This window comes from Notolepis coatsorum, assembly GCF_963971535.1.
Source record: "Notolepis coatsorum genome assembly, chromosome: 18".
Lineage (NCBI taxonomy): Eukaryota > Metazoa > Chordata > Actinopteri > Aulopiformes > Paralepididae > Notolepis > Notolepis coatsorum.
The window spans coordinates 49,083,596-49,109,568 of record NC_140182.1 but is presented as its reverse complement, the minus strand read 5'-3'; the positions used below and the strand labels follow the sequence as shown (position 1 = coordinate 49,109,568).

General features: G+C 46.0%; 1 protein-coding gene across 1 annotated transcript in view; it reads right to left on the bottom strand.

Annotated features, from left to right (window-relative positions):
- Nucleotides 1–25,973, bottom strand: part of hacd3 (3-hydroxyacyl-CoA dehydratase 3) — a 39,016-nt gene that overhangs the window by 9,089 nt on the left and 3,954 nt on the right. The window contains exon 4 of the mRNA XM_084334645.1: nt 4,437–4,601. Coding sequence (XP_084190771.1) covers nt 4,437–4,601 — 165 coding nt within the window. The remainder of the gene's footprint in view (nt 1–4,436; nt 4,602–25,973) is intronic.

Here is a 25,973-nt window from a genome sequence, read left to right as displayed (position 1 = left end):
AATTGAAACAGTTGTTTAAATGATAGCATGTCATCCAATGAGTTGCCTTCCACGAGGGGAAATGGGAAGTAGGGAGAAGACATTTTGTTTCTAACAACATCTTGTAAGGGGCTGAGGGGCCCTTTTTTTCCGTAGCCTCTGTTTCCGACGACGCTCTTTGATTGGCTAGGCCGCGTACAAGCAAGAAGAAAAGACCCTCTCTGATTGGTTTAGCTCCGAAGGGTCTCTTCCGCTTTGTACATATATTCTCTGCTTCGAAGTGGTTATGCTTAGGCATTCTTTCGAAGTGGTAGGGGTCGGCAATAGGCGGCCCACGGGCCGAAATTGGCCCGCCAGCAATAATTTCCGGCCCGTCAGTTTATTTTGAGAATATGATATTTATTTTACGCACGGGAAATATTCACTTGTGACGCCAGTGTCCTTGAGAAGCTGTATCTATCTATTCATATCTATGTCTGTCACTATAGCCAATTGAAATGCTAGAAATGGTTACGTGGACTGGGAGAACCAATGGAAAATACAGTGTATTTTTTGTGTATATTTTCCCTAACGCACTTTCACGTCCGCGTTCGGGTACCGGGCCGCGTGTAGTCTTTTACCAGCAAAAATTTGTTAAAAACAAAACAAACGTCTTTGGATAGCTTCTTTGCAAAGGGGAAATACCAACTGAGGAGCCAGAAGAGGAGCCTACGACCTCCAAGACACATAAAGCTTCTTTTAATAAACAGGAGTCATACTTAAAATACGGGTTTATCGCAACAGGTGACTCTTCCGTGCCGACGTCCTCTCTGCATAATATGTGGTGACAAGATAGCAAACAAGGCAATGATGAAAACTGTGTTCAAGTTGGCAGATAAAGTAGCTGCATGATTCAACGCCAATCTGGAATTGGAGGGCGGCGAGTGAACATTTGACATGTTTCAAACATTAGCAGGGATTTTGGAGGACTGAAACAAGCCCAAGGCAGTTATGGTGAGTCGTGTTTTCATGCATTCTGTTCTGCTGTTCATGTGTTACTTATGCACTCGCTGCGGTGCTGCATGAAAATCAAATGCCCATCCTACTGATCTGCTGTTCATGTGTTGCTTATGCACTCGCCTCGGTGCTGCATTTTTCACTATCATTATATTAGCCATTGTTTTTGGTTCCGGCCGACCCCCGGCATTCTTTCTAAGTGGTTATGCTTAGGCATTCTTTCGAAGTGGTTATGATTAGGCCCTCTTTCGAAGTGGTTATGCTTAGGCATTCTTTCGACGTGGTTATGCTTAGAGTTAGGGTTAGCCAATCGAAGAGCGACTTTTTCTTCTTCGCTGCCAGAGGCTACGTTAAAAAATCACATGGCTGAGGGGAATAGTGATTGATGGCTGCTATGTTCCTGCCTGTTGGCTCCTCCCAGTGGAGAGAGGAGGACAGACAGCTTCACACATGCTGACCCACACACACAGCTGTCTCTCAATCAGCAATCAGCATGCCTCTCAGAGAGAACAGACAAAGAGCCTCAGAGTGTGTCTTGGAATGAAGAGTGAGAGAGCTGTGGGGGAGACATCTGCAACCGTGAGTTGACAACCGGTAAGCCGGACAGCGGCCCGGCCTAGTTAGGGACTGGACTACAGTGAAGGCAGTTAGGTGCTCCAGTGGGAGCCGGTATGATTTTGTGGTTTTCTTAATTTTCTGTTTGCTTAAATAAATGTCCCTGGCCATTGTCCAGCTGGGAGCTAAAGCGATTTGACTGTTTGATTACTTGTACAACCTTATACAACGGCATGCAAATTTCTCGATTCTGATTGGCTGAAACAGTCCATTTACACGTTTTATTGGGAACAATCCACGGTCCTGGGCCCAGGACCCGCCCACAACCGAATCACATATCACTCCGCCGGCTCACTCCGGGAGAAATCAAGATGGCGGACCATAATCTTTTACAAATGGATATGTTGATAGCATCATAACAACTAAATATGAAGCGATTCTGTCAAGGCGAATGTCTTAGTCCTTTAAACAATGTTGGATGATGTAATTGATGGGTCATGAGTCATTTTAGAACAAAAGAAAAATCGCGGATTGATTGATTATTTGCAATTTTATTTTAAATTTCTACTTCCTTCCCACTGACTGCAGCGTTCACTCTCACACTGTCCGACGCTGGCGTACCCACAAACACACACACACACACACACACACGCACACACACACACACACACACACACACACACACACAACAGCGGGGGAGTCAGACTGAGAGAGAAGCAGCGCTGTTTTAAGTGAGCATGGTCTATTGAATTGATTGATTGGTTGATTGCTAATTTTATTACTGTACCCCTGGTTTCCAACTGGTTAAGTTTAGGCTAAAAAAAATAAATAAAAAAATAGGGCGAAGAAAACTTTTTTTTTCTTATAGGAAGCATCTAAGAATGAAGTTCTATAGAAAGTAGGTCTGCATCCCCTTAACAATTGTGTGTATTGAGCTGTACTGTATTGTACCCATTCTGCATCTGGTAATACAATTTTCTTTTTTTTTTTAAACTTTGACCAGTCACCTGGTTCTTTTAGCGTTTATCGCTTTTTCTTCGCATTCATACTTGGTCAAGTTCGACCGACAGAAGCAGGCTGAAAGGGTTCAGATGGGGGGGGAAAGACACTCTGGGAAAGGCACGGCTGCCGTCCGGGATTCGAACGCGCTCAGCCCCAGATCCGCGCGAGCGCGGTTGTCCACGGCGCTGAAATAGCACTCGCGGTACGTGGTGAGCTACTGGAGCTCCCCTGGTAATACAATTTTCAATCAATCAATCAATCAATCAATCAATCATTCCAATAACCACTAACTTCATAATTAAAAACTAAAGAAAAGTTGGATGTGTTAGTTGGTTGGATGTCTTAGTTGAAAGGCAGTTGGATGTGTTAGTTGGTTCCATGTCTTAGTTGAAAGGCAGTTGGATGTGTTAGTTGGTTGGATGCCTTAGTTGAAAGGCAGTTGGATGTGTTAGTTTGCCAATAACACACAGTTGGATGTGTTAGTTGGTTGGATGCACTTCAAGCTGCTTCCACATGGAGGCAACTTCTCTCAATCATTCCAATAATACACAGTTGGATGTGTTAGTTGGTTGGATGCACTTCAAGCTGCTTCCACATGGAGGCAACTTGTCTTTTTTGTAGTTGTGGGAACAACTTTTTCTGGCGGATGGTTTTTTCAATAAATCTTCGATTAATGTGTGTTTATTGTATAGCAATAAGGTTGGATGAATATGGCAGTTGTATAAAAGCATTACACCACTTGCAGTCGTGATTTGTGAACAATAAACCATGCCTAGGGGGGTCTAACGACCACCCCTAGGCATGGTTTATTGTTCACAAACCACTCCTGCGCGTGATGTAATGCTTAAATATTGCACCTTCCACCTACCCCTGTCTGCTACCTTTGTTACAATCTTTTTAAATGATAAATTCATTTATCGATCATTTTTGGGGGGGGAACGCAATACTTTTATTCCACACCTTTCTAAAAGCCCTGTGGATGTTTTTCTTTTTTTACCCAGGGACAGTGCACATTAATGAACATCTTCCGTTTCCACATCAATGTAAATGTGCCAGATTTTAGCTAATTAGCTAGTTTCCACCTGTAGTCCCTGCCTACCATGCATGTCTTTATGGTGTGGGAGGAAACTGGAGTACCCAGAGGGAACCCACGCGAACATTTACATTTAGTCATTTAGCTGACGCTTTTATCCAAAGCGACTTACAAGTTCTGTACGACAAGTCATCAGGAAGGGCACAACTCTATCAGCTGAGCAACAATGTTCATCAAAGTGTTGAGTGCTACAGTGTAGGTTAGTTTATTAGGACAAGTGCATGACAGTATGGTTAGTTAGGTTTAGATATTTATTTTTTATTTTATTTTTTTAATTCAGATAATGGTTGAAGAAGTGCGTCTTTAGTCGACGGCGAAAGATTGGACGTGATTCGGCTGTCCTAACTGGGGTGGGTAGTTCATTCCACCATTGTGGGGCAAGGACTGAGAATAGGCGACTTCTCTTTGATGACCCTCCCGGAGCTTGGATAGGAGTAGGTCTGAGGCGGCCAGAAGATGCAGAGCGTAGGGGTCTTGAGGGTGTGTAGTTAGAGACCATTGACCGGAGGTAGGCGGGAGCGGTTCCCTTTGCCGCACGGTATGCTAGGTCGAGGGCCTTGAAGCGGATTCGTGCAGCAATGGGGAGCCAGTGCAGGTCCCTAAGAAGTGGGGTGACATGGGCCGACTTCGGTAGGTTTGGGGAGAACATGTAAACTCCACACAGAAAGGTTCTGCTGGGGTTCGAACCCAGGACCTTCTTGCTGTGAGGCAGCAGTGCTAACCACTGTGCCGACCATTGTGCCACCGTGCTTCCCATAATTACTCTACAAAAATGTTTTTATCTATAGCACCTGTGCCGTTTAATTCTTACCTTTTCCCGTATTTCCATCTCTGCGTCCGACTCGTCCAGCCAGCGGTCAAAGTCAGGCGCCAAGAAGACAGGTTTGCGTTCCTGCATGGTGAGCCTGTTCCACCAGCCGCTCTGATCCTTCTTCACAGTGATCGTCAACTGGCGCTGGGTGGACCTATGGCTGACCTGGGAACAGATAGAATCACTGTGTGGATGACCAATGACCATGGTCAGTAGAAAACAGAGGGGAAAGGAAAACTGAATAAGCGATTAGCCTACATTGTTGTTTGTTGACCTAATGGAAGATAATGCATGTTTAGCCCGTAACTGGAGTAGCAGGACTGGGTAAGTGGACGTTTGGTTATATGCACAGATTGAACAAACGCCAGGAAGAAATCCACTCACCCCAGGTAACTCAAGGAGTTGGGAGACCAAAAGAGGGAGCTTAATTGTCATTGTTTAGATTTAATATAGTACACTTAGTTACTGTAAGCTAACCTTTTTTTTTATTTTAAATGTTGAAACTAGCTTATTAAATAGCTAGCTTAAATATACGTACTTTTACAGTCTACCTAAATGTTTGAAAAAATAAATATCAACTTCCAAACTTTAGATGATTCCAGAATAAAATGTAATATTCAGTCAAAGCTAGGGATGCACCGTGAAAGATATGACTGGTTTTAGTTTATGATAACAGGATAAGTACCTAAAGAATTAAACACCTTTAATTCAGGCAAAGTGCTTTTTAGTCTTTTATACCGAAGGTGTCTGGACAGACACATTTCACAGGCTGACAGCTCAGGCCTGTGCCTGTGAGGAGAGAGATATGGGTCAAAGGGGGTCGCTATGGTGACCAGAGATAGGTGCCAAGCAACAGCGTTGATAACGGGGGGGGTTTCTTTGGGTGACTCTGTCTGGAGGAGGGATATACCAGACCTGGAAAGTGACTTTGATTGGCAAGAAGCATGGGCAAATGTCCGTCTTACATCAAGGAACCCGGACCATCAACAAATCAATCTTAACTATATTCACAGGACATACTTGACTCCTATAAGACTGAACAGAATGGGTCTTAAACAAGACTCAAAATGCTCCCAATGTACAAATGGAGACGAAGGGACATTTATGCACATGTATTGGGACTGCCCACCAGTTAAGGCATTCTGGAAAGATGTGACCCATCAATTATCAAAACTCGTATCTTGGAATATACCAGTACACCCCTCTGTATTACTATTGAATGATGTTTTTGAGTTTGCAGTAAATCCACAGCTAAAGAGATTGGTTTTATCGGGTATCACAGTAGCTAAAAAACTGATCGCATCACGCTGGTTTCAACCAGAAAAAATTTGCCGGAAGGTTTGGTTTCTTACATATCTCGATGTGATTTATCAAGAAATATCTACAGCAAGAATTCTGGGTCTCAACGAATCCAAAATGTCAATGTGGTTAGAAGTGGTGGAGAGAATAAAAGCTAGCTTATAATGGTAGTGTCTGGTTAGGAGTGAGGGATAATGGAGGTACTATCCAAGGAGGGGTCCGGGAGGGGGGGGTTCGAGCTGGAGCATATGTGTGTAGGGTTTTAGAAAATAGGTATTAGGGGTATATCCTGTATAAGGCATTGGTATAATTGGTAATTTCGTTGGATATATACTGTATATGGTAAAATATTATTATAGACTTTTTTGTTTGTTTTCTGTACTTATAGGGGGGATTGAGAGAAAACTGTGCTTTTTCAATGTATGTGATGTATAGATTGGGGAGAGATGACCACAGCTAAAATGGTAGATCGAAATGTGCATGGAAGCAGGAGACGGTGAAAGCACTGTAAGATTCTGATCAAACTGGCCAGTATCACGTCTTCGTCTGTTTGGCTCTCCATCCAATTCCTCTGCGTTGTGTACTTTTAATGGTCCTGACGTCTCCGATACTGGTAGATAAGATCCTTATCTCCCCCGTTAGTGCAATCCATAAACCATAATACTTCCCCACCTCCGTAAGAATTCGACACTTCGACAACGTGAAATACCTTACAAGGAAAAGCGTGGTTTTATTTCTCTAAACAGAAACCTCAGCTCAGATGTTAACAGATGTTATTGTCCTTGAAGAGTCTATTCTAATGATCTTTCGGTGTGTTCAGATTATCGTCCTTTTGCTGTTCAGTCCAATAGTGTTCAGGCCTGTTCGTTAGCCGAACCCTCCTCGTGTTAGCCGAAGCTACTGTAATGATGATGTGGCATTCTCCCTTCCCCCCCCCTCCGTGGTGGAGGAGGAAGAGTCTCTCCTCTGTGTGATCTCAGTCCTACTCGCTCTTGGTCAGATTCTGGTCTGCTCAACACCCGGAAACACTGTTCGACTTATAGATGTTCGTCGTCGCAACGACGGCCCCGCCTTCTGGTTGTCATGCGACGTGTTGTCATGACAACTGCATAACCTTTAACACTAATAAACTCACGTTTCATTAAGATGAACCTCTCTCCATCCTGTCCTGGGAGACAGTACACTCTAATATCAGATGTTCTTCTAAGGAATTCATAACAAAACCCTCGCTGACGCGGCCTGTGCCTGTGAAACCACTGGTTCCACCACCGTTCTATCACCGTCTCCTGCTTCCATGCACATTTCGATCTACCATTTTAGCTGTGGTCATCTCTCCCCAATCTATACATCACATACATTGAAAAAGCACCGTTTTCTCTCACTGTACTTGCATATCATTTTAGCCACCTTGATTGTTAGTTTCATTATGCATTGTGTGTTGAGTACTGACTTTTAATAATTTTTGTTTTGCAATAATAAAAAAAAAAAAAAAAAAAAAAAAAAAAGATAATGAAATGGTATCATGAGTGTTCTTGTAACAAATAATGGACACAACCATGTAAATTAAAGGAGTAATTAACTGAAATTGTATTTGTATGTCGTTTAAAACTTAAGTCCTTGTTCTTTTGTTGACTTGGCATGTGCACTAAGGCAAACACCAGCTGTATAAAGGTCACAAAAATGACAATGTTACGATTGGCCAAATGTTGGTTGTAAAAATGTTTAAAGGCTACATCGGCCAATACCGCTGCCGATATATCGGTCCATTCCCAGTACATATCAACAGAGCACTATGAATGTGAAAGATCCAAGGACATATGGAATGATCCATCATCTTTGGCAGGGCAACTACAGTGCGACCATTTCCCTTGCATTTGCCGCTAAAAATAGGTGTGTGCAAACCGGAAAGATTATTTAGGAGCACAGTGTGTGAGTAATAGCCTGGTGTGTAACTGCATATTCTATGAGTTGAGTGACCGGAGCAGTGTGTTTGAAAGAGAGCAAGCTTTGCGTAGTGGGAGTGTCGACGTGCAATTGTCATTTCATAATAGACACAGAGCAGTGCAGACCTTCAATTTTAAAAGCTATGGCATCTAGCTATTCAGCCCTGCGTCCGACAGCTCTGTGACAACTCCTCTTGCTCCGCGAGCAACGGATCCAATACGTCTAACATGCTTTGTATCCTCATCCATTCCTGTATGCCCACGTCGCGGTAAAAACTAACGAACGTTAGCTGCTAACGCTAACTAAGCTAACCATGGAAACGCTCACAGGCACAGCTGAGAAATCTGTTTAGTTTATCCAATAGTGAGGGAAGGGCTGAGTCTCAAGGAGGATATTGATTTACATGTGTATATATAGTATATCATCTTTTTAAATATAATCTTATCTCCTGTGCTGCACATGACAAGCACTAACATAGTGTGCAGTGGAGAGATTACACATAACAAATAGACATTAGCTATAGCAGTGGTTCTCAACCTTTTTACACCAAGTACCACCTAAGAACGTAGCTGGCTCTCCAAGTACCACCATATGACGACGTTAAAATACAGTCTATTCAGCTATGCACAGTTCACGCAGGAGGCAAATGTATTCCTAATAACATTATTTATTGTTAACTTTTGTCAGACACAGCCACAATGTACAAAGGGGTAGCACAATTCTCATACAATGCAAGGGGCATTGAGAACATAATAACTAACATTCTCACATAGCAAGTGAGATAATTAAGAACAACTGTATTTCAGCAAATGTACTTAATTCAAACACTCTCTCTCTCTCTCTTTATTATCACACAGCAAATGAGAACATTATGAACAAAATAACAACTGTACAGTATTTCATCCAAACTCTCCCTCTCTCACACACACAGCAAGCATTTGTACTTCTCTCTCTCTCTTTTTTTTGTTGAGTTACAAAGACTTAATTTCCTGCATTCTGGTGTAGGAATTTTCAATTTGAACCTTTAACATATTGGGCGCCGGGGGTTGTGCCCATCTTATACCACTCTCTGCCACCGTTGAACGCCTATGGAGATGTTTACCTTCTTTGCAGGGCTATAACTTTAAATTGTATTGCTATATTGACATTACTATCGTTCAGGATGTGGGAACGTTATATTTTTTCATTCATACATTGTTGTGTTAATACCTTCGAGAATATAAGTATGTTTTTAATCTTTTCTGCTGTAATTCCAACAACAGTAGTTATAGGCCTTGAAGCATATATAGATTATCGATTGGCGTTTCTTTCCCATACACGCTATATTAAAAAATTCAAATGTATATGATCGGTATACATTATGCTTCATCATGCGTGGAGGAAAGGGGGGGGGGGTCGTTTATAATTCCTTGATCGTCAGTAATGGCTTTATTTACTATGGGTTGATATATTGATCAGACTGTTTGCAGTGAAATGAATAAACAATAGGGTTGAAAATAACGTTACTGCCCTCTTACCGTGCGCCAATGAGACTGGGGAGAAAGATCCCAATTATTCGACGCCGATCACCTAGATCCATTTCCGGTTTGTATGGCGCAATAAACGCCGAAATCATATCGATTATTGCGTTATGGCATCGATCCATATGCACACCAGTGTTTGTCTGTAGTCCCGTAGCGAGATGTGACTGCCGGAGGAATTTCCTCGATGCACCGATGACACTATCCGGTAACTCGCCCGACCATCCACCAGGCGGCGGTATTGAGGCGTTGCAGTCCCATTTAGGTCCCGCTGCAGCACCAGGGGTTGGGTGGATGAATTATGAATGCCATGGCGAAAAAATTAAATATTGATCTCAAAAACGCTGTACAGCGATGTTGGCGGTCAACGCATGGCGGGCAATAACTCTGGACAGCGTTTTTGGCGCTGGATGTGTTAACACTTCCAGTGCCGTTCACGTAGAACTATGTTTCTGTGGCCCGACCGTTGAGTATGGTATTTCTTTTATTATCTATTGCCATTCATAATTCAGCAGGGCACCTTGTGCATACTGTTCTGAGTGTGTCTGAGCTGGCAGACGGTATCATACAGCCCTCTAACGCCTTCGGCCAGTAATGCACCCCGTTAGAAACGGGTTGGGTTCTTTTCCCTACCGAGCTGCGGCATGGGGGCGGGTCCTAAACACTCCGGAAAAACACACGCTTGTAGGAATGGTTTGGACTACTGACCCCGCCCGCCCGTTGAAGTGCAATGTCTAACAACGTCGGAGGCACGATCGCTGTGGATAACGGAGGGTTATGTATATAACCCAGTTCTATGAGTTATGGTGCGCTCAGCACCTGTCTGCACTGTACTTCACTTCGTGCACGAGCACTGAATAAAAAAATTCCACCATGTACCTTTACATCCCAACATCCATCTGACCACACCCCCTTCCGCTTACCTTCATAAGCAGGTGTGTGGTCACCTACTCGCCTCCAGACTGAAGGGACTGGATCCCCTGGAAAAGGGGGCCCGGAGAGGTCAATGATGCCAGGCATCAAGACCCCACCAGGTGGTCACCTAGTGACACCGCCCCCCACATCGCCAGCGTATTCGGATAAGGCCCCTCCAAGAGCGGGCCCTTTCCCCCCAATAGCACACCGCCTGGCATACTGACCCTGCAACACAGGCAGTCAGCATGGCCGTAAAAACACTCAAAAGGTTAACCAACGGAAGCAGGCAGCGTACCGGGGAAACCAGGCAACATGCTGTAACCTGAGCCTGGAGCACTGCGGACGAGACAGGCGCCAAAGGAGTCAGCTGAAACAGCCCTCCCGGCGGAAGGGGCGGATGCTGGCGTTGTTGATCACCATGACGAAGCCTCCATCAAAAAAAAACCACCCAGAGGGGTCAAGGCAGAGAAGGCTGACATGATTGGCAGACGTCATGAACGTGCAGGGGCACACTCAACCGGACAACCCGGGAGTTGACACTGCTCCAACACACCAGGGAATCAACCACCCTGTCGTTACCATATGCGGTGGTTGTTCCTATAACCCCTCAAGAAAAAAGGGGTTATCCCAGGTCTACGGTATCAACGAAACTTTACTTCGGACCGGGCCCGGCGGCTCGGGAAGCACACAGGGTTACCAGAGGAGGTCCAGAAGACCACCCCAACAGCCCCCTCTCCGCCATGCGTGAGAGAGGTGCGGAGAAGAGAACCAGCCCCTTATGATAGTGCCAGGTACAAAAAAGTACCCAACAAGGGTCTCTATAACGCCTAACCTTGTGACGCCCCGGGCCGACCCGGCCTTTTTCCCCCTGGAAAAAGCCCAAGTCCCTCAGGGTACCAGAACAGCAGATCTGCATCCCCGGCGGACAAACGGGTTAACTGACCTGGACCAGCGTGACCAGAACCAGTCCCGTGCCCTAAACACGCCGACATGCCTACTCCAGGAGAAGGGGCAGATATGCGTGTTGATCTAAAACATGAAAAGAGGGCGCCACCCAGACGGGCCGGTGTGAACCGCGCTCGGTGGCCCACCCCAAGGGCGTGAGACCCCTCTACCTATGTTCAGATCCATTACGTTATCATCCCCCAGATATGAACGAGAATCCGTCGAGAACCAGTAACAGGTTCTCGGAAGAGGACAAAACCTCCATCCCAGTTGCTTTATAAAAACGCCGTTTTAACCACAAGCAACCAAGGCGTACTAGCTACCCGCATGATTCTTAACAGAACACCCCGAGCTAGCACTATGCATGCATCGGGACACAACCACATCAATGAATAGGCTATTTAGACCTTTCATTGAATCCCCAAGGCGCCTGGGGGAAACGACAAGAAGGGTGTGGTGCCTCCTATACTCCACACTCTTTTATTTAAAAAGAAGGAAGCACCAACAGACATGAATCCCATTTGACACAACTCAGGGTAAAAACTGTTTACATTTTTACATCCAGTCACCCCTATCACAGAGGATTTTAGACTGAAAATTCCCCAGAGAGCCTTCCCACGTGAGTCGTAGAATGAAAAAGCCATGGTAACCTCGAGTCATGTGACCAACCGACTCAAGTTACACATAAAACTGAGCGTAGTGGACCCGTAAGTCCTACGCTCTATCCCGACACTTTGACAACAACAGATCGTACGTACAGATCCAACTCACGGAAGCAGGGGAGGAAATTAGGCCACTTTACTCGCCAAATGCGAGTATTTTTTACGTTTGGCGAGTGATTCATGAAGACCACTCGCCAGTCTGGCGAGTTGACAGTGCCACGAGAGCACTGCACAAGACCCGCGGACATATATAATGTTTAATAAACGTTCCCGCAGTACTGGCCAACCCGCGGACATATATAATGTTTAATAAAAGTTCCCGCAGTACTGGCCAACCCGCGGACATATATAATGTTTAATAAAAGTTCCCGCAGTACTGGCCAACCCGCGGACATATATAATGTTTAATAAAAGTTCCCGCAGTACTGGCCAACCCGCGGACATATATAATGTTTAATAAAAGTTCCTGCAGTACTGGCCAACCCGCGGAAATATAGAATGTTGAATAAAAGTCCCGTGGTACTGGCCATCAGTCAAGGAAGCACTCGCAAACAGATAACGTTAAACACAGAAGATGGAAAACAGACAGACTGAGCAACGGGGAACTGCATCCAACCCTAGTACAACTCTCGAGTCCAAGGCAAGGACACATTTAAATTACAGAGGTGTATGTTAGTCTATTGCGCACCGGACTACGACGTAAGGTTAGACATTTTATTTCATGCTCAAAAGCCCCTGGCTTGCACATCGCAGTCACGAAAGGTAGCTCAACCAGTGCACAACAGCAGACCAACCCAACTGACGTTACCACAACACTTGACAGCACTGTCGTAAGGGCCAGCCAGGCCACCGTGCCGTCTTAAAGGCACAGTGAACACTCGGATGCATACACAACATTGACGTGGCTTGACAACCGAGGTTCAAAGTTAACTTGATTGACTGATTGAAAACTTTATTAACAGATTGCAGAATGGGTACAATAGAGTACGGCTCAATACACACAATTGTTAAGGGGATGCAGACCAGAGAAAGACTTTCGTCTTGTTTACATCAGGGTCCCCCATTTTCAATTCATCATAACATATGACATACACGACATACAGATAGACAGTACTGGCATCTATACATTTCACATCTATCTATCTATACACTTCACAACATACTTCGGTTTTTTTCTTTCACTGCCCAACCCAGCATCTTTCACTGCCCAGTTCAGCCCAACCCAGTCCAGAATAGATCCCTCTTTCATGTTAATATGTGTTATGCTAATATTGTGAAGAGTAGAGACTGTTATTAATGTTTTATGCTAATAAATATTTTAAAGAGTAGAGACACGGTGTGATTATTACTATGATTGAAAATCAATTTAGACGAAGACATACAAAGAAGTAATTATCACAATTAGCGATTTTTTTTGGCTGGTAAAAAATCAGTTTGTCTGGTAAAAAAAATCAGATACTCGCCAGTTGGCTGGTAAGCCAAAAAGTTAGTTTCCTCCCCTGCACGGAAGCCATCGTCAAATAGCAACGTGCGTAGTGACGTATGCTATGACGGGGGGAAACACAACACTCAACGCCTGTTAATAGGAGCAGAGTCAGGGCAACCCTCCCCCCCCCCCCCCTCCCTGCCAAGTCGCCTAACGGCTTGGCCCCGACTGGCCTAACAGGAGATGAGTAAACCCCCCTGACCAATCAGAAGAGGGAAGGAGGGGTTTATTCGGCACCCCCTCACAAGCCCTTCCCCCTGCACACAATAACAACTTTAGCATATGATACCTTTGGTAGAATGCTAATGAAACAGCGCAAGCTAATACAATGCACGCTACCCACAGATAACTGTGAACAGGGTTTATAACAAAACCAAGTCGCGTGTGTGTGTGAATCCTACACCTGCATCCTATGTTGTACACAGAAAAACACTGATAGAGAGAGCGAAACGGCTGGGCCGTGGTACGTGTTCATACGAGCATTACTGCAACTAACACAACAGTGTTGTAGCTCAACATTACTTGTGTAAGCAACAGACCATACAACTAGCCTCTACCTGCATGTGGAGTCTCAGGCCGAGGTAGAAAACCTTTCTATAACCGAGTGTAGGCTGCAGACCTTGCTTAAGCTCATAACACGAACGTAACCCTCCTATCAATGCATACAAGTGAAGATTCACACTTTGCAACCTCATCATATGTTTGTGAAGAAACACACAGTTTGTTAACAAAAAATACAGTCCCCCTTTAGAGGGGACTTTTTATTTTCGAACAAAATTATATGAGAGGGCCGGGGAGGGGTAAACAGAGGGGACCACAGGGGAAAAAAGTCACTGGCCTAGCGGCGCCTGCCGCCTCGAGCCGCTTGGGATTTGCCACCCCGGGAAGCCCCGGAGGGACGGTAGACAATCGGCGGCTGGTCACGGGGATCCCTACCGTCTCCTCCAGGCGCAGATGGGCCGGCTGCAGCGGCGGCGCCCTCTCTCCTCCTGGCCTTCTTCGAAGGGCCAGCAGTGGCGGTGGTAGCAGCAGCAGCCACGGCGGAGGAAGCTCGACGACGTGGTAGCCGTCTGACTCCACCGGCGATGTTGGGAGGGGGAAAATGAGGTTGGAGCACGGAGCGCTCCTCTTGCATTTCTCTGCACGTCGAGGTCATCAACTGCAGGGCCTTCCCGAACAGTCCAGCATCGGAGAGGGGTGCCGTCAGAAGAGGAATCCTCTTCTTCTCCGGTACACGGGCCTGCTCCAGCCAAAGGTGGCGCTGGGTTAGAGTTGCCAGGGCTCGCACTTTCCCAGCGGCTATGGCCTGCGGCTGCGTCAGATGCAGGATAGCTCCTGCCGACTGGGTGAGCTGGTCATGTTGTACACTCAGCTCCATGCCGCCCGTCAATATCCCGGACATGAATCTTGCCAGCTGCGCGATGTTAGACACGGCAGCCAGAGATTGTGTTCCGGCGATAAATGACTGGTCGCTCCAGTAAGCCAACCGCCTCGCCGATTTCCCTTGAGGAACCGGCTTGCGTAACGGCTCCCACACCACCTCCGGACAGAGGAGCGCGGCCATCGGCCTATCAAGCCGTGGCACGCCCTCTCTCATACCTTCGACCAAACCCGCCACCCGCATAACTTGTACGTAGGCGGGGGTGAGGCCAATGATGTGGGACACCACCTGGCCCCGACGAACATAGGCCCCCATTGAGGGGAAAAATGGGTAGACAACGTCCACCCCTCTCACCGCCGGGCGACGCTGCCAGAGATGACCTATTAGATCATCAGGGACAGGAACAGGCAGTGGCTGCGGCAGCGGCACGCCGCTTGCAACGGCCGCCACCGCCATCGGAACTAGGCAGAATCTGCATATGGCTCGCTGATAACAAACTATCATTACACATGGGCAAAACAGAGTCCATTCTCTTCGGTTCAAATAACAAACTCAGCAAGACCGACGGCTTCTCAGTTACAGTGGGTGACAATATTGTCACAAGGAAAGATGAAATTACCTACCTGGGTTCCATCCTAGAGGCTAATCTCTCCTGTGACAAAATGGCATCCAATGTAATAAAAAAAGTCAACCAACGAACTCGATTCTTGTACCGGATCTCCTCTCTGGTAAACAAGAACACCCTGAAGACTCTGGCAGGAGCACTCATTCAGGGGTACTACGACTATGCTTGCACCTCATGGTACCAAAGCACCTCAAAGGCGCTAAAAACAAAATTACAAACATCTCAAAACAAACTGGTCAGACTACTGCTTGACCTTACTCCTAGAACCCACCTCACCCCTGCCCACTTTGACAACCTAGGATGGCTTAGAGTAGACGACAGAGTACAACAACTTGCAATGGGCCTGGTCTACAAGATACACTACACGACCAAGGTACCCATGTACATGTCAAAATACTTCCCAAAGGTCAGTGAATACCACGATCACAACACCAGAGGGAGCTCCACAAATCATGTTAAACCCAGATTCGGCTCAAATAAGGGACTAAACACGTTTCGCAATTATGCCACATCAATGTGGAACGCCCTACCCAAAGCTGTAAAGGAATGTGGATCACTACCCACTTTCAAAACCTCTCTCAAGGGACACCTACGGGAGACTGCAATTCAACACTGGCCCCTGTAAATATCCTAACCCAACCCCCTCCAATGTACAGTCATTTACCTAGTATGGTTGTCAATAGTTCAATGTACAATTGTGTTTGTTTGTACAGTGTCTCCCCCCCCCCCCCCCCTCAATGTACAGTGTTACTTGTTTATACAGTGTGCCCCCCGGCCCCCCCCCCAACCACCTCCAATGTAAATGACCCAGTATGGTTGACAATATCCCAATGTACCCAACCCCCCCCACCCAACCTCCTCCAATGTACAGTTTTCTACGTCAAATGTATATACTCCCTTTTCTTGACTCCTTCTGTATCACAAACAGTACTGTATTTGCAAATCTGGTATGTCATAAATGTATAGATGTAGCAGTACTGACTATCTGTATGTCATGTATGTCATATATGTCTATATGAATTGAAAATGGGGGACCCTGATGGAAACAAGACAAACGTCTTTCTCAGGTCTGCATCCCCTTAACAATTGTATGTATTGAGCCGTACTGTATTGTACCCATTCTGCAATCTGTTAAATAAAGTTTTCATTCATTCATTCATTCATAAGCTCGGGAAACAAAGCCTGCAGTTCCCCCTGCAGACTTTCCTCCACCGAGCCCGCATCCCTCACATACAGCAGGCTTCGACTGGTCAAGGAGCCACACTCCGATGTGGCTGATAGTAGGGCATCCTGCCGACGAGTCCGAGGGTCTTCCCCGACATCTTCAAACAAGGCGCCCCAAGGAGACATTTCACCCCCCTCCAGTGTTACCTGGACGGGCGGGATACATGTCTCCACCGGGCCTTCAAATAAGAACCCGTCCGCCTCTACCATGTAATCCTCTGTTTCCATCGGGCAGGTAGAGACCGACGCATCCTCACTGGGCTCCAGCAACTCACCAAACCCAGGCCGTTCGCGTCTGCAAGCCACCATCTTGCGACGGGAGCGAGCAGACGCAAAAAGTTGCCGTCTCAAATACTCTGGAACCAAAGGAACCGGCCGCTCAACAGCGGACGATTCCCCGGAAGCAGAGGAACCAGAGCCAGGACCAGGCCATCGCAGAGGCGACGGCACCGGTGCACCAGCTCCTTGGAGAGGCAAACTACCCATCGGACGCCTACCGGGCGTGGCTGTCAACCACGAGAGAGGCAACAGCCCTGCACCAGAACGCACGACGGAGGCGGAAATGGAGAACCGCTGGTGGAGAGTGGCTCTGCGACTCTCCGAAGTAGACATTATGACTTAGATTTTTCTATCGAATATTTATGAGAGAAGAAAAAAATAAGCACAATGTAAATACGTCTCAACTTTCTTCAGCTAATAACCTCGTCAAGTGGGGATCTACCGAAGGCACTTCCTTGTGGTGAAAGTGAAGAAGGAGGCGAGTAGGTGACCACACACCTGCTTATGAAGGTAAGCGGAAGGGGGTGTGGTCAGACGGATGTTGGGATGTAAAGGTACATGGTGGAATTTTTTATTCAGTGCTCGTGCACGAAGTGAAGTACAGTGCAGACAGGTGCTGAGCAAGCCATAACGACATAGAACTGGAATGGCGATGAGATTGGATTCTTTTTTTTGCATTTCTTCAGAGACCAGGTACAAGATACAAGAGTTTTATTTGTCACGGCATACAAGTATACAATGAAATGCGGGGGGTCTTGCCCGCAACGATGTGCATAATTACAATAGTAATATATAATAAGAATCCAATAGAACGACATTGTGCAATAACAAGTAACAAAGTAGGGCATATCGGTATCTGTACATGAGTTATTTACAGAGCATGGTAGGACATGCTAAGTCCTGTGGTAGTGCAATACACTGTTAGCTACGGATGAGGCACTGGGTCTTTATGTACACTGCTATACAATGCTATATTTTACAATCTCAAGCTATACTATACTATTCTTAAAGTGACCTTTCCTTCTGTAAAGTGACCATAAGTGTGAGCTTGTGCAGCATGAGTGTGCTCATGTTAAAGTGGCTGCTAGTGTGTGAGCGTGTACAGTGTGTGTGTTGTGTGTGTGCTTGTGCATGGAGAGTTCAGTGTTCAAGGCTCTGATGGCCTGGGGGAAGAAGCTGAGCCGAAGTCTCTCTGTCCTAGTTACTGGTGTTCGCAGGCGTTTGCCTGACCGCAGCAGCATGAACAGGCTGTTGTTGGGGTGGTGAGGGTCTTTCATTATCCTGCAGGCTCTGGATTTGCACCTCTTGTTGTATAGGACCTGCAGGGTTGGTAGTGCAATACCCGTGGTACGCTCGGCTGAGCGCACCACTCTCTGTAGGGCCTTCTTGTCCTGTGCCGTGCTGTTTCCATACCAGGCAGTGATGTTTCCAGTCAAGATGCTCTCTACAGCTCCGGAGTAGAAGGACTGGAGTATCTTCCCAGATACTCTGAACTTCCTTAACTGTCTCAGGTGGTAGAGGCGCTGCTTCGCCTTTTTTACGACTGAGTATATGTGTGTTGTCCATGTCAGGTCCTCTGAGATGTGGACCCCCAGGTACTTGAAGCTGCTCACCCTGTCCACGGTAGCCCCGTTTATCCTCAGTGGTATGTGTGTCTCCTGCCGCGCTTCAGGGCACATTTCATGTATTCACGAGGAAGGATAATAATGATAATCTAGCGTTGATTTCAGGAAGATCCAATAATCAGGCGATAAAATGACAACGTGTTTATTGAATTACACAAAAACGCTGTTTTCGTGTCTTTTCCCTGGAATTGCTCAGAAGCGGCCGGACTATGTTCATATTCAAAAAGGTATAAAACGGAAATGTACGGATGAAAAGATAATCCGTTTTTTGTACGTTGACCAGAAGCAGCTCAATGAGACGCGACAGTGTTATAAGACCCATAGCTATACTATAAAATATAGGTTTAGGTCTACAAGGTACAACTACGTTTACATGGGGTTAATGGACGGCACGGAAGTGGTCACTTCCCGGAAGGGGCGTGGCACTCAATGTGTTAAATGCCAGTGTTTGTGATGGGCATCACAAATTATTGTAAAAAAAATTAAACACAGAAAGTGTTTTTCTGGGGGGTTATTACAGGCTAGCATGTGTCAATGATTAGCAACGACACTGATTTTGATGGAAAAGTGGGAGTATTTCATTTTTTATCTGACATTACAAAAAAATTGAAATCTGGGGCTGAAGTTGAATAAAAGATGTATGACTGTTTAGACTGCATTACTCTCTGTCACAGTGATCTCCTGGTTGTTCCCCACTTAGGTTATCTAACTATCGCACCGCCGCAACTAGTAACACTGGCCTGGCCTGCTTCTAAGTTCAGTGGCATGACTGCTGCGGACACAAAAAAATTATTATATAAAAGAACATTAAAAAAAAATACTTTTTTTTTCTTCATTTACAAAAAAAGTACCACCAGCAGGGGGCCCAAGTACCACCGGTTGTACGCGGTACCACTGAGCTATAGTATATCGAATACTCAAGTTCTGTGCAAATCAGCTGGCCCTGGTGTTTACAACCATATGCAATCTATCCCTGGCTGAGTCCGTGGTCCCTGAATACTTTCGGCAACCCACTTGTCCTTCCGCATTGCTCTGATTGGCCGAGCGCGCGCATGAGCCGCGACGGGCTCCTCAGCCAGGCTCCGCTTAAGGCAATTTATACAAATGGAAGTATTGATTACGCCGTAACGAATCATTAAAAAAATATACCCTTAACTGGAATATGTTGTGCCTTTACACATATATTGGATTATGTAATTGGTTTGTCATGACAAACCAATAAAAAATCGCATCGCCGTATTTGCGGCTGCGGCGCGGGTCCACGACCCTCCGTGCTCCGATCGCCAGCGGGGAGAATATGCTGCCGTGAAGCGGCATCGCTGAGCTCTGGTGTCTGCTGGACGAAGCCAGAGACGGTCTTATTATGGGGCTTATGCCGAGAAGGCGTAACACAACAGTGAACACATAGTTAACGCTTTGAGTGCCACTCACGGCTTTTCTCTGGTTTACGCCCACGACCGTTGAATGCCACGGTCACGAGTATTCTCGGGTATTTTTTATTTAATTTTTTATTAGCGATCTGAAATCATATTGCATCACGCCAGCCTACCGTTGGAGATCCAGGGACCGCCGGCGCTCAGATGTGAAAAAAGCGCCCCCTATCGTCTCCCAGATGGTAAATCACCCTTTTGGAATGGACTCAATGAAAGTGAATGGGAGAACGGATTTCTGACTCCACATTTTACTTCTCACTGATGCAGCCGGGGTCTACCAGAGTTCATTTTGGAGCCTCTTCTTCAAGTCAAGTCAAATCAAGAGTTTTATTTGTCACGGCATACAAGTATACAATGAAATGCGGGTGGTCTTGCCGGCAACGATGTGCAATACAGTAGTAACAACATATAATAGAATCCAATAAAACAACATTGTGCAATAAACAAGTAACATAGTAGGGCATATCGGTATTTGTACATAGTTATTTACATATTTTATACAATCTCAGGTTATGCTATACTATTTTTAAAGTGACCTTTCCTTAGTGGCCATAAGTGTGGGCGTGTGCAGCATGAGTGTGTGCTTGCTCATGTTAAAGTGGCTGCTAGTGTGTGAGCGTATACAGTGTGTGTGTCGTGTGTGTGCTCATGTGTGCTTGTGTGTGTAGAGTTCAGTGTTCAGGGCTCTGATGGCCTGGGGGAAGAAGCTGAGCCGAAGCCTCTCTGTCCTAGTAGCTGGGGTTCGCAGGCGTCGGCCTGACCTCAGCAGCCTGAACAGGCTGTTGTTGGGGTGGTGTGGGTCTTTTATTATTCTGCAGGCTCTGGATTTGCACCTCTTGTTGTATAGAACCTGCAGGGGTGGTAGTGCAATACCCGTGGTACGCTCGGCTGAGCGCACCACTCTCTGTAGGGCCTTCTTGTCCTGTGCCGTGCTGTTTCCATACCAGGCAGTGATGTTTCCAGTCAAGATGCTCTCTACAGCTCCGGAGTAGAAGGACTGGAGTATCTTCCCAGATCCTCTGAACTTCCTTAACTGTCTCAGGTGGTAGAGGCACTGCTTCGCCTTTTTTACGACTGAGTCTATGTGTGTTGACCATGTCAGATCCTCTGAGATGTGGACCCCCAGGTACTTAAAGCTGCTCACCCTGTCCACGGTAGCCCCGTTTATCCTCAGTGGTGTGTGTGTCTCCTGCTGTCCTCTCCTATAATCCACAATCAGCTCCTTGGTTTTACCAATGTTCAGGAGCAGGATGTTGTCCTGGCACCAGCGTTCCAGTACCTCAACCTCCTCCCGGTAGGCCTTCTCGTCGTTGTCCGAGATCAGCCCCACCACCACTGTGTCGTCCGCAAACTTCACTATGGAGTTGGAGCTGAACTTGGCCACACAGTCGTGTGTGTATAGTGAGTACAGCAGGGGGCTCAGAACACAGCCCTAGGGGGACCCGATGCTCAGGGTGATGGTGTTGGAGGTCTGACCCCCCACCCTGACCGCCTGGGGCCTTTCGCTCAGAAAGTCCAGTATCCAGGCGCTCAGAGCGGAGCTCAGACCCAGCTCGATCAGCTTGTCCACCAGTCTGGTGGGGACTATGGTGTTGAACGCTGAGCTGTAGTCAATGAACAACAGTCTCACATAGCCCCCCTTCTGGCGGTCAAGGTCAGAGAGGGTGCTGTGCAGTACTTGGGAGACCGCATCGTCTGAGCCGCGTGGATCATGTGTTATACTGTACACACGATGGATCAATACATTTATCGATTTTTTCGAATGGCGATCGGAAATTGGAATAAACCATTTGGATACCATCTGACCTCAGGTAAGGAATCTATGTTATCAGTGTTAGGATAATCAGACTCGTTTTCACGGATATATAAGCGTTTATGTGATATGTGATATGGCTGTTTTTACTGTAAAAGCCATGAGGAAATAAGAGCAGCGATTATCAGCGCACGGCACGAGCGTGCGTGCGCACACATATACTATCGATCATCTAGCGTTTATTTGAAAACTATTCATAAATAGGCTGACAAATGACAACGTTCTGGAATATTCCAGTAAAAGGCGATTATCATAGGCATGGGTTGTTTTTCCCCGGAAAACTGGTGATTTTCATCCCGTTTAGCCATAATTTAAAACATAGATTAGGCGATATTAACGTTAACATTGGCCGTGGATGGTGGCATTCAACAGGGTAAAAAGGAAAACACGGCCAGCACTGAAAGTGTTAAGTACGACTGACAGATGCATTGCACTGTGTTCACTGTTGTGTTATGCCTTATTACATAATATATTATATTACATAATCCAACATATGTGTAAAGAAACAACATATTCCAGTTAACGGTATATTTTTTTAATGATTCGTTACGGTGTATAAATTGCGTTCGGGACCTCCATGTTTTCGGGGTATTCATCAGAAAAATCGGATCCGGGATTCGGCTCCCATCAGTCGGGCAAGAACTGCTGGTTTTCAGCCTCTCTCCTCTCTCCTGGAGCTTAAGCGGAGTTTAGTATTCCTGCCTGGCTGAGGAGCCCGTCGTGGCTCATGGGCATGCGCGCGCTTGGCCAATCAGAGCAATGCGGAAGGACATCGGCCAATCAGAGCAATAGGGAAGGACAAGTGGGTTGCCGAAAGTATTCACGCGTCCCTGCCTGCTTCAAGGTGTTTACTATAATCCCTGTACCAAAAAACTCCTCCCCAGCAGGCCTAAATGACTACAGACCGGTGGCACTCACCTATGTGGTCATGAAATGCCCACATCTGTGCCTCTCTCCCTAGTAAAATGGACCCACTGCAGTTCGCATACAGGACAAACAGGTCCCCTGACGACACGGTCTCCCAAGTACTACACAACACCCTATCTCACCTTGACAGACAGAAGGGGGGCTACAGTATGTGAGATTGCTGTTCATTGACTATAGTTCAGCTTTCAACACCATAGTCCCCACCAGACTGGTTGACAAGCTGATGGATCTGGGTCTGAGCTCCGCCATGAGCGCCTGGATCCTGGACTTTCTAAGTGACAGGCCCCAGGCGGTCAGGGTGGGGGGTCATACCTCCAGCACAATCACCCTGAGTATCGGGTCCCCCCAGGGCTGCGTTCTGAGCCCCCTGCTGTATTCACTGTACACACATGACTGTGTGGCCAGGTTCAGCTCCAACTCCATAGTGAAGTTTGCGGACGACACGTTGGTGGTGGGGCTGATCTCTAACAATGACGAGAAGGCCTACCGGGAGGAGGTTGATGTACTGGCACGGTGGTGCCGGGATAACAGCCTACTCCTGAACATTGGTAAAACCAAAGAGCTGATCGTGGATTTTAGGAGAATACAGCAGGGGACACACACGCCACTGTGGATAAATGGGGCTATCGTGGACAGGGTGAGCAGTTTCCTGGGAGTCCACATCACAGAGGACCTGACATGGTCAACACACAGCGCCTCTATCACCTGAGACAGTTAAGGAAGTTCAGAGTATCGGGGAAGATACTCCACTCCTTCTATTCCGGGGCTGTAGAGAGCATTCTGACTGGAAACATCACTGCCTGGTTTGGAAACAGCACGGCACAGGACAGGAAGGCCCTCCAGAGAGTGGTGCGCTCAGCAGAGCTTACTACGGGTATTGCACTACCACCCCTGCAGGACTTATATAACAGGAGGTGTAAATCCAGAGCCTGCAGAATAATGAAAGACCCCCACCACCCAGCGTTTCCGTTAGAACATATTCGTGCCGGTCTGGGTGTCCTGCAAGATTTCTATCCCCGGACATATTCGAGAAATTCCGGTCAGAGTTTTAAACAGCAGTCTGTTATAATCACATTTTTATGAGCTAACGAATTCCGTTATATTGGACATTTGTATTAATTACATCAAGCGAAGAATTAGAAATTGATTTGCAGAATCAAATTACTATCTCTCGCCTCCCAAGTTAGTGCGATACGCTAATCCAGCATCAAGCTCCCGCCCCGCAGGCTCGCACTGCAGCAGCTGTCACACGCACCCCCAAATGAATCTCGAGTCGACATCGCTTCACCTCGTTGTATCAGACACGTCACACATATCATAATGTTCAACTTCACACACAGCAAACTGTAGTTGATCATCACATTGCCTCGTTTGCTAGCTCGTCGCCACATGCAGAGAGGACGAGCCACATGCTCGTAACACATTTGTTGATTTCATTATAGCCTACATTTAGTTATAATCAATAATATGCATTACTATGTGACACGGCAGTCAACCAACAGTTGCATATGATTAAAAAATGTCAACACTCACTCACCCAGTCTCTCGTTGTGCCTATCAGTTTTGTACCTGCGAGAACAGCGGGGTCGTCTGGTTGGTTCGACTTTGATATCCCCATTGGAACAGGTGGACGTCTGCGAGGCTCGCAACGGTACCAGCAGACTGGGGATGCTCTTTGTGGTTCAATCAATAAAGTGTACTTTGTGTACGTTCAATCAATGTTATCTCTCGTACATCATAGAGGCTAGACTACTAGACTATAATGTCGTACCTAAGCCAGGAGAATTTAACTTTCCACTCTGGCCTGAACGCTCGACATTTCTGTTTTTTTTCCGCGGGAGCCAACACGGCATCGGCGGTCTCTGTGACTTCAGAAGACTCATCTTCGTTGTCATTATTATTAGACCTGCTTGTGCTTGGTTTCATGAAATATTTGTTAAGCTTAGCTTGTTTGGCCATCTCTCTCTCTCGCTCGTATACCTGTTTGTCGTTATGGTGGCCAGACATTATGACCGGAGAGATTTAAATATTCGGACTTCAACATATTTTGCCGGTCAAATACCGGTAATTACCGGCTAACGGAACCGCTGCCACCACCCCAACAACAGCCTGTTCAAGCTGCTGCGGTCAGGCAAGCGCCTACGTACACACGCAACAAGAACAGAGAGACTTTGGCTCAGCTTCTTCCCCCAGGCCATCAGAACACTGAACTCTCCACACACACACACACACACACACACACACACACACACACACACACACACACACACACACACACACACACACACACACACACACACACACACACACACACACACACACACACACACACACACACACACACACACACACACACACACACACACACACACACACACACACACACACACACACACACACACACACACACACACACACACACACACACACACACACACACACACACACACAGCAATCGCTTTAAACATTCGCTTTAAACAAAATGTCACTTTAAACAAAATGTCACTTTAAACAATATGGAAAAGTCACTTTAAAGGAATGAGGAATATAAAAGTAACTTTAAGGAAAGAACATATGTGGTTCTTGTATAGTATAGTTAGATATAGTAAGTATAGCATAATGACGGAGTTAAAATTGTGTATAGTAGTGTAGTGTACATAGGAACCAGTGCCTTCTCAGGAATTTAGCATGTCTATTTTTATCATGCACATCTTATGTCTTCTTATTACCTGTTTCTTTTTATGTCTATTTTATTATTGTATTATTCAGGGTTTGTACACCTTTTCCAAGGCAAAATGCAAGCACTTTTCAAGCATTTTCAAGGTGCATTTTCAAGATTTTCCAGCATCTTATGCGGCTGTGGTAAATTAAATATTTACTCAAAATGATTATTTCACTTCTTCCATCACATTAAATCAGATGTTATTGTGCTATAAACAACCAAAATGATGTAGACTTGGCATCATATATAAACTGGCTGAGCCGATGTGTTATACTGTATTGTACCCATTCTGCAATCTGTTAAAGTTTTCAATCAATCAATCAAACGTGACGAGCCAGGCCAATTTTAGCATGTTAATTTATGGAATATGCAATCTAACAGCTAACGTGAACTTTACAGTAAATTACATGGATAATAATGTTACGGTAGTTAGTTCATTCCTGTAGGTAAACAATAACTCAAATAATCACCAGATAAAACTTCAATTTCAATCAAATATTTACTGAAAATTTGCTAAATAAGAGAACAGACTTTGAGGTAGGCAGTCACTCAGCCCCTTGAGCCTTATGTATGTATACAAAATTTATATTTCATTTTCATTTATAGGCTACTGCCTATGAATTTGAGAGCCTAATGATGGCCTACCTAGTACCTACAGGAATTAACTAACTACCTTAACATTATTATCCATGTAATTTACTGTAAAGTTCACGTTAGCTGTTAGATTGCATATTCCA